The 10,134-nt window shown below is 43.8% G+C and overlaps 2 protein-coding genes across 2 annotated transcripts in view; one reads left to right on the forward strand and one right to left on the reverse strand.

Annotated features, from left to right (window-relative positions):
* RGL1 (ral guanine nucleotide dissociation stimulator like 1) overlaps window positions 1–1,486 on the reverse strand; it is a 215,798-nt gene extending 214,312 nt beyond the window's left edge. Inside the window, exon 1 of the mRNA XM_036342704.1 lies at window positions 1,072–1,486. The gene's annotated coding sequence lies outside the window, so the exon portion shown is untranslated. The remainder of the gene's footprint in view (window positions 1–1,071) is intronic.
* Window positions 1,487–1,728: 242 nt separating this feature from the next.
* On the forward strand, window positions 1,729–9,736 carry ARPC5 (actin related protein 2/3 complex subunit 5). Its single transcript, XM_036343253.1, has 4 exons — window positions 1,729–2,083; window positions 4,373–4,445; window positions 5,159–5,335; window positions 8,420–9,736. The coding sequence occupies exons 1-4, from the start codon at window positions 1,941–1,943 to the stop codon at window positions 8,480–8,482; spliced, it is 456 nt and encodes a 151-aa protein (XP_036199146.1). The 5' UTR covers window positions 1,729–1,940; the 3' UTR covers window positions 8,483–9,736.
* Window positions 9,737–10,134: the final 398 nt, after the last annotated feature.

The following is a 10,134-nucleotide window of genomic DNA, read 5'->3' on the forward strand; positions in this document are numbered from 1 at the left end:
ACACACACACATATGTACATACATATATATATATACGGATATATGTGCAACAAATATTTGACATTGACATCTTTTCTTTTTACTGGTTCATTATTCTCCGTGTGATTCTCAAACTACCATGCCTTTCACATTTTATTCACTTCATCAAGGAATAATTGAGTACCTGAATGTATTGAGTACCTTCCAGACCCAAAGGAAGATACAAAAGAAATATGACAGCCTCTGCCCTCCAGTATCCTCCCATCTCTTCCAGGCGGCGAGGTGAACACACAGTATCATAAAGCAATTTACATGAATAGTGCCAAAATCAGTGCACAGGTACCATGCATTTCATATTTATGTAGAATTTCAGAGCTGCAAAAACACTTCCCTGTGCTTAACCCTTGTTACGTACACATTGTTAACCCCACTTTCCCAGTGAAGAATCTGAGAGAAGTTTAATCGCCGTCCCTCAATCAAATCGACCAAGTGAGAGAGTCAAGATTCAAGCCAAGATTTACTAATTCTAAGCCCAGTGCTTTTCATTATACTCAGTACAGGAAACCAAGGGTGGGGATCCTGAACAGGGCAACAGCTGGCCTTCTGCTAGAGGTGGAATGAAACCACACCCGATAGGATGTCAGGAAAGCATAAAGCCACCTGAGTGTCCAGCCAAATGTCCAAGTTAATTTTGTTGTGAAAATATTTATACTTCCTTGTTATCCATGCAGCACAACTTACCATTTCCTCAGTTTTAGCGCCTTTCCCTCCTCAGTAAGGGCTTTGCGCTCAGAAATGGGGATGTCAAATAAAATAAAAGGCTGGCCTAAAGGGATCATACAAATCTGAAATCACAAATGTAAACCTTAAAGATCTGGTTTCCACTCATTCTTACACATTGAGTTCGCCCTCAGAACCGGAGAACGCAACTCGCCCATATCATTGCTTTTCTAGCATTCTCGCTCCAAATAACTACTTACTTAAAATGTCAGTGACCGACCCTACCGCACAAACCACAGGTTCACCCCAGTTTTGCCACCTGACCCCAGCCCCTGCGCAGACACCTCCCCTCCCTCCCAATGGATACGATACCTAATTCAGGTTCTGCAGGTGCCGCCGCGGTGCTGTCATCAGCACCAACGGATAAAACGCGACCTTTGGACTCCGTCCTTGGTACCTCCCGCTGGGCACGCAGCGCAGTCCCAACCCCGGGGAAAGCGGCTCCCGGCCCAGGCACGCAGCCGCGGGCAGCGCAAGGTCCGAAGCAATGTCTCCGACAAGCAGAAGGATGCTGGGCGCCCGGGCGTGCATCACTGCGCCCCATACTCCTGCCAACTGCAGGGCACTTGGTCTGACAGCCAGCCCATCCCACCTCACAGGCAAGTCCGGCCCAGCCGGACCTGACGCAGGACCCGGATGAAGCTCGTTGGCGGCAGCGGCGGCGACAGCAAAAAACAAGGCCACCCGCGCCCAGTGTCCATCGCCGCCAACCTGAGACCTCCGAGACTGGACCGCAGAGAAGCGTTTCTATGGAAACCCCGAGGGGTCACGTGACTCGGTTGCACGCCCAATTGCTTCTTAGCTCTGGCCGCGGCGCCGCCTAGTGCCCTCCCCCTGCCCCGCCCCCTCCGCCCCCGCCTCCTTCGCCCCGCCCCGCCCCGCCCCGCCCCGCCCCTTCTCTGCAGAGAGTCCGCGCCTGCGCACTGAGTCCCGCTCCCTCCCTCGCGCGCGCTCCCCGGGGGAGAGCCGGGAGGCGTAGGAGGTTCGATCTGGGCGAGAACCCCGGGCGGAAGGCGCGTGGTCAGCGCGCAGGCCCAGAACCGCCCGAGCCGGGGCTGCCGGCGACGCCCCAGAGCGGAAGAGGGAAGTGAAGGCACCAGGCTTCGGGTTCCTGGCCGGCTGGGCTCGCCGAGGTAGAGACCGCAGCTAGAGGAGGCCTTGGCCGCCGCTCGGGATCGGGGATGTCGAAGAACACGGTGTCGTCCGCCCGGTTCCGGAAGGTGGACGTGGATGAGTACGACGAGAACAAGTTCGTGGACGAGGAAGACGGGGGCGACGGGCAGGTCGGGCCCGACGAGGGCGAGGTGGACTCCTGCCTGCGGCAATATCCTTGCCTTCCCCGACCTCCCCACCCCGCCCTTCTCCCGGGACCCCGCGCTACGGGGTGGAGGGGCGGGCCCTCCTGGGGGCACGGGCGCGGGGCTGCCCCTGCGGCTGGAACCTGTGTCTGGGTCCCCCTCCCGCGAGGGCAGGGCTCTCCGTTTCTCACCGGGGCTCCCCGAGACCCCGGGAGCCAGCCCGCGGACACCTGCCTGGCCGCGCACTCCCCGCGCCCCGATTCCTCAGGTTGCGCCCGGGTCCGGCCCCCCGGACACCGGGTCTGCCGGCCGCGCCCTCGCGGCGCCGGGAGGGCACCTGGGCTGATTGGGACTGATCGGGGCGACGTTTCCCTCCGGGAACGCTGTTTCCTGGGGTCACGTTAGCTCCAGAAATTTACAATGGGCATCTTTCTTTCGTGATTTTGTGTCTGTTGTGATGGTTTTGTTTTGGTCGCGTTAGGAGAGTTTATTCCTTGCCAGCAGAGATTAGGCGGTTGCTGCATGAGGCTCTCTGTCCTTCCAGCCTGGGGGCTTTTATATTTTTATTTTCATTTAAGGTATTTGGCACAGAATTTGTTAACTGGGGAAGGGATAGGAATACACAACAACCAAAACTCCGAGAAGGAAGCTTGGAGGCTTTGCCCGCTGCACAAAGACGATAGAAAGAAGATGGAATGAGAATCCCCAAAAATATTTCAAGTAAACCCCAGTGAATGGGATAGAAGAAGATGGGCCATTTGTACAAAGCAGAGCTCATTTTTATAATCATGAAATCGTTACCATTTTAGTTCAAATTTGGCTGTCAGTTCCTGGGTTTGAATTTTTGCATATTTGAATATTCATAACCTTGAACATTTGCATCAGCGTTTCTTCAGAAAAATGTAAATGTTGCAATAGCTCAAGCTGTAGTTTTAGAGATTCTCAATTACTAAATCCACTCATTTCTAGTTATTCTTGGGTGTATTCATAAGGAAGGCTTTGTAGACTCTTTCCTCATCAATGTCCTATTTAATTCCAAGGGGGAAATAGATGAGAGACAATATTTGGTAGGAACTACATTTGGTCTTAAAGGCACCTAAAATACAGCCTTAAACATGTATCAACATACAGATGTTCCTTTCATTTCCACAACTTTTACAATCAGCTGTTGCTACGTTGAGTTATTTAAATATTTAAGTGTTTGGGGTCTTAAAAATGAGCCAGTCTACATGCAAAACCTTGAACATTTGCATCAGCGTTTCTTCAGAAAAATGTAGAAGTCGCTTAAACCTTGAAAATAACAGCTTACTGCCACCAACCATAGGTTTTCTTTCTTCGGAAAATAAGTGGTGAACATCATTCTGTTTAAAAACATTCTTTGTGATGAATGAATGATGTTTGCGAAATTAATTTTAGATGATAGGAGATGACCCCTAAGTGGTTCTGCTTTATCCAGATAGTGCATCTGCTTATAAAGACACCGTCTTTTCTGCTCTTGTTACAAAGAGAAGACACAAATGCTGGCCAGGCACTCACAGATGGAGGAACAAGTGAGCTCTGTGTGGTTTTCCTTTTAGGGGAATGACTGTACATTCTGACAGTCTGATTGGCCTTCCGTGTCTCATACATGCTCACTCACGGGTGCTTTCAAAGAGAGACTACATTTAGTAGGTATGGCCTGAGACAGTTTCAATAGCCTTTATGAAATATGAGAGAAAATATCCCAGAGTTAAGTTGTCACCCAAGGGCCATTGGCTATGTTCTATAATGCCTCTTTTCATCCTTATTGAGAGATTACTAATGTAAGTCACTCAGATTGCTAATCTACCAGCATTTTCTACCAGCATATCAATTAATATAGAACATAATTCTAGAAAAAAATTTGATCTTTGTTTTTCCAGTTAGAATCACATAAAATGGACATGTTTTTATTGAGGTTAGGCTGTTTCCCTTTGGGGCCTAATAATTCTGATGCATAGTTTAGAGTTTTTTATAAATATCACTGAGTAATATTTCCATATGTGTCTTACTAGAAGGTGGGAGATTAGTAAGGTATTCATTTGATCATTAGAACCAAGGAGGAAAGTCTTTGCTTTATTAAAAAACAAATCTAATGTCCTTTTTTGTTTTCAGTATCAGATCTTTGATTGACATACTTGAAAACAAAATGGTGAATTTTCCAGTATTGAACATAGTGACCATAGTGATTTTTCTTTCTGTACGTAAAGTCCAGTCTTAAGACCCAAATGGTTCCTGGTAGTTGCAATGCTTCCCTGAGGGTCACCCTTTGCTGCTATCCCCTTAACCTCCATCACAGGAAACATGACAGCTGCCCTGCAGGCAGCCCTGAAAAACCCCCCTATCAACACCAAGAGTCAGGCGGTGAAGGTGAGTCACAGACAAGTGATCTCTGCTGATATCTTACATCAAGAGTCTCTCACCTATAAACACAAAACTTAAAATACGTTTTATTAATAACCTATTTCAGAAGGATGGCTCAAAGTTTTTTTAAAAATCTGGATAGAATAAATTGGTAGATTATCACATCTATAAGCAAATCCTTTCAGCTCTCCCTCCAACTATGTCAGGAATCTGACCACTTTTGACCACCTCCATTGCCACCATGCTAGCCAGAACCAGCCTATGTTACTGCAATAACTTCCTGACTGGTCTTCCTGCTTCTGCCTTGTCCCTGAAACCAGCCCCCCACCACCACCCAGCTTATTCTCAACATGGCAGCCAAGTGATCCTGTTCAAATGTGAGACAGATTATACCAGTGTTCTTCTCAAAACCACCCAACATCATTTCCCTCACTGGAAGACAAAGTTCCCCCACGGTAGCCTGCAGGGCTTGTATCATCTGTCTCCCCACATCCTCTCTCACTTTTTGCCCTGCTGTTCTCTCACGGCTCAGCCCCAGCCACCTTAGGTCTTCATGCTATTCCTTGAACACACACTAACAGCACTTGTTCTTTCCTTGTCTGAAATACTTTCCTCAGACATCCCACGGTTTCCTATTTCATGTCACCTCAGGGCGGCCTTTGCAAAACTGTAACCCCACACACACAGGTCTAACTGTTCTGTTACTTATTTACCCTCAGGATCGGGCAGGCAGCATTGTCTTGAAGGTGCTCATCTCGTTCAAAGCTAATGATATTGAAAAGGCAGTTCAGTCCCTGGACAAGAACGGTGTGGATCTCCTAATGAAGTATATCTATAAAGGCTTTGAGAGCCCCTCTGACAATAGCAGCGCTGTGTTATTGCAGTGGCACGAAAAGGTAAGTTATGAATTATAAATCCATATGACTGATTCCTTCAATGACAACCCCTCTTGCCTAAAAATAATTCTGACTTCTTGGTTATATATCTCTGTTATTACAAATAAATGCCTGAAAATGAAAATTTAGATTTATGCTTACTAGCGTTGGTCTTAAGAGAGTCTGATTTGCAGCACTTTTATTTAATGATTATTGTTTAGTAAACATAATCTTGGAACTCAGAATTAAATCTTTGAAAAGAAAATAAGTAATAAAAATCAAGAATTATTTAACAATGGCCGAAGGTGAAAACAAGCCAATAAGAGGAACAGATAAACAAAATGTGGTGCGTGCATACAGTGGAATAAAATAGAAATGCTTTCATCCAAAAAAAGGGAAGTCCTGATATATGCTACAGCATGAATGAACCTTGAAAACATTATGCAAAGTGAAATAATCCAAACACAAAAAGACAAATACTGTGTGATTCCACTTATATGAAATACCTAGAATAGGCAAATTCACAGAGACAGAAGGTAGGTTAGAGGTTACCAGGGGTTGGGGAGAAGGCAAAATAAAGAGTTAGTGATTAACGGGGACAGAGTTTCTGTTTGGGCTGATAAAGTATTGGAAATAGTGGTGATGTCTGCACACTATTATGAATGTAATTAATACCACTGAATTTTAAATCTAAGAATGTTTAAAAGTGGCACATTTTGGGTTATATATTTTACCACAATTTTTAAAAAATAGGGGTGTATATTCTCTAATATCTTACAATTCCCAAAACTCAGTTTTTCAGAAGCTTTTTTCTGAGTGAAAATACACACATATAAGGTAAGAATAGGTAGTAAAAATTGCTGCTTAGCCTCTCTCTAGTCACTTTATCTCTCATACTCTCTCAAATAAAAGTGCTAACATGTATGGATGGGGTAACCATAACTCCCAGTTTTCTCAGGACAGCCCCAGTTTATACCTATTGTTTCAGCATAAATATGAATAGTTCCCCTTTACTCTGGGTACCAATTTGGAGAATAATTTGTATGGTCATCCTGTCCATGGAACACTTCCTGTTTGCCAGGCACTGTACTATTACGTTTCATTTCATCCTTACAACAACTCTACGAGGTCTGTAAACCTCTTTATCATCCTATCATCCTCAGTTTAGAGAAAATGAGCCAGCTTTAAAAAACCTAAGTAACCTAATTCCAGTCTCACCTCAGGATCATAGAAACACTACTTGAGCACTTATTATATCCAAGCACTCTGCCAAGTGCTTTATAGATAATAACTCATTTAATCCTCATAAAAATACTCAGAGAGAAAGCTTGATATTATTATTCCCTGTTAGTAGTGGGGAAATTGAGGCACATATTTTTTTAAATATATTTTTATTGATTTCAAAGAGGAAGGGAGGGAGAGAGAAAAACATCAGTGATGAGAGAGAATCATTGATCAGCTGCCTCCTGCACACCCCCTACTGGGGATCAAGCCCACTACCCGGGCATGTGCCCTTGACCAGAATCAAACCCTGAGCCTTTCAGTCCGCAGGCCGACGCGCTACCTATTGAGCAAAACCGGCCAGGGCATTGAGGCACATAGTAAGGCTTCATTTTTTTCTTAACATGAGTCATCAGTATTTTGCCAGGCTTATCTCCTAAATACTTCTCAGATCATCTACCCAGATACATCTTCAATGCAGCTGTTCACAGCATCTCTCCCAATCTGTTGCTATTGCTTCCCAGACTGGCCTCCCAGCTACCAGTTTTGCCTCCCTCATAGCCATTCTCCACTCAGTCACCAGAATGCAGTCTCTAGAACCCACATCTACCCTTGCCAGTCACCTGAAAAATAAAGTCCAGGTTCCCAGTCCAGCCTCATCTTACATGTCATTCTTCCCCTTATGCTCCAGCAGGACCTACCGTTTCCTTGAACACACCAGAATGATTCACACCTCTATGCCTTGCTCATGATCTTCTCTCTGCCTGAGGGCCTCCTTACCCTTTATGTCAGTCTGCCACCTACTTACCCATTTCATGTATCATTTTCTCCGTGAAGCCTTCCCGGACCATTCCACATTTCTCTGTACCCTCAGGCTAGGTATGTGCCTTCCTCTGCTTTTGTAGCACCCAAAGCATAGCTCTGTCACCTCATACATTACATTAATTATATATTATATTATATTATATTTATTATATTATATTAATTATATTATATTATACTAATTATATTATATTAATCTGCTTATATATCTGTCTCTCCCAAGTAGACCAGAAGATGCTGTATTTATTCACTTTTGTATCCCCAGCACAGTACCCAAACCACAAAGGTTCTCAGTGTTTTCTGAACACAAGTAAACTAGAGCTTCAAATTCCTAATGCTTAATCATGACTTCCAATTCTTCAAGGTGAAGTCAAAGTTCTGAAGTTCTTAGCTCTTAAATAGTAACTCTTAGCTTGGGAGAAGAAAAAGCTGACAAATCCTGACTAAATAGAACTGAAGTTGGTTTATTCCAGTTTGCATTTATTCTGCCGAGAATAAGAGCAGATCTGTATTTGAGCACCCGTTTAGGCAAGAACATTATGCTGTAGATCTTTAAGAGCCAAATGTTATTTGAAAACAACACGCTAGAACAGTGATGGTGAACCTTTTGAGCTCGGCATGTCAGCATTTTGAAAAACCCTAACTTAACTCTGGTGCCGTGTCACATATAGAAATTTTTTGATATTTGCAACCATAGTAAAACAAAGACTTATATTTTTGATATTTATTTTATATAGTTAAATGGCATTGAACAAAGAAAAATCAACCAAAAACATGAGTTTGCGTGTCACCTCTGACACACGTGTCATAGGTTCATCATCACTGCACTAGAATGTGAATTAGTATCTCTTTGGAATGTAAGTGCATGAGGTCAGGGCCTCTAAAGGTTTTATTACTCTTCCCCAGTGCCAAGAATGGTGCCTGGTGCATGATAGGTGCTCAAGAAATATTTATGAAAATCAGTGAGTTCAAAATTAATAGCTGCACTCAGCCTTCTTCAAGAAAAATGTTTTACTCAGTATGAGAATTGATTCTTTACACTTACATTTGGTTTGTTTTCAGGCACTTGCTGCTGGAGGAGTGGGGTCCATTGTTCGGGTGTTGACTGCCCGGAGAACCGTGTAGTCCAGCAGGAACTGGGCTTCTCCTGTGGGTGTGGGAGTTGCTGGTACAAAGACCAAAACAACCAAATGCCACCACTGCCCTTTGGGTAGCATCTGTTTCTCTCAGCTTTGCCTTCTTGCTTCCTCTTTCATATCTGTAAAGAAGAAAATTACATATCCATTTTCCTTTCATGAAAATTGGGGTAATATATAGGCAATTTTTCAACAGGTGTCATGCTGTCAGAACCGTTTCAGTGATATGTATACCAGTCTGTACATAGTATAATTTACATCCAGGTTTAACCACCTCTGTTGGCTGGTGGTTTTTGTTTTTCTGTTTTTTGGGGATTTGTTTTTGTTTTTGACTAATAGTGATAAATTTGATGAGAATTTGATGCTGATTTCCTAACTCATTGCTAGCCAGGAAATATCCTCATAAAAATATGTTTGAGAGACTGGCAGCTGTTAACATTACAAAACTGGACCATACTTCCCTTATTTAAGCAAAATGTGTTTCTGGAACAGGTAGGTGAACACCACTCCCAAGTTCCAGCTTGGTGTCTGCCTCCAGATTATGTGAGTTTAAGTATGTTCCTCCTCAGCACCCAGCGATCATGGCCTCTCGATTTCTTTATGGTCACCAGGGTCCAGAGCAAGGAGTCTTGCTCGACACTAATGTTCCATAAAATACCAGAGCACAAAGCTTGTGTTCCAGTTATGTGGCCCTACTCGGGAAAACTACTCCACATCAGACAGGACGTGGAGACTATGATGTAGTTCAAACTCTGGGCAGCCTCTGAATGAAATGCTATTTTCCTTAGAATCATAGTAGCTGCCTTAACCTGATGCGTTGTAGAACCAGTATTTAATATGCCCTATGAATGTCTTCAGTGTTCTTCAGGGTAATTAGGATCTCAAGAGATTTGGTTCAGATCCAAACACATATACATTGTGTATTTTAGCTCAGTGTTTTTTAAAAGACAAAAATGCCACACAGCAAAAAGTGTTTACTTGTTGGACAAACCAAATCAGTTCTCAAAAAAATGACCGGTGCTTATAAAAAGTTGTTATTCAGTAGCTCCAAATCCAGCCACCTGAACGCATATGACCAAGAGGGAAATCAGCCTGCGCTTCGTATTTACATTGGACACCGTAATCACTGACTTCTGTGAAAACTGGTGCAGAAATCCTGTAAACTCTTTGCTGTTTTTGATACTGCCTTTTGTTTTGTAAAAATTATAAAGTTGAAACAAATAAAATGTCAGTGTTGATTAATTTATTTTTCTAACTCTTACTTTAGTACTTAAGAATGTATAGTTTTTTAAAGGGAAAGATTTCCTATTTTACCACCAGGTTATTGTACTCTTGACAAGAACTAGTTTGGTACAGAAGGTTTCTCAAACTACTTTGTTCAGCCCTGGCCAGTTTGGCTCAGTGGGTAGAGCACTGGCCTGGGGACTGAAGTATTCCGGGTTCAGTTTTGGCCAAGGGCACATGCTCGGGTTGCAGGCTCGATCCCCAGTGGGGGATGTGCGGAAGGCAGCTGATCAGCGGTTCTTTCTCATCACTGATGTTCTCTCTCCCTCTTCCTCTCTGAACTCAATAAAGATATAAAAACAAAGCTACTTTGTTCAAATACAAGGTAGTAGAGAAGAGAGTCATTAATGACTTCAG

Source organism: Myotis myotis, unplaced genomic scaffold (assembly GCF_014108235.1).
Source record: "Myotis myotis isolate mMyoMyo1 unplaced genomic scaffold, mMyoMyo1.p scaffold_m19_p_18, whole genome shotgun sequence".
NCBI classification, from domain to species: domain Eukaryota; kingdom Metazoa; phylum Chordata; class Mammalia; order Chiroptera; family Vespertilionidae; genus Myotis; species Myotis myotis.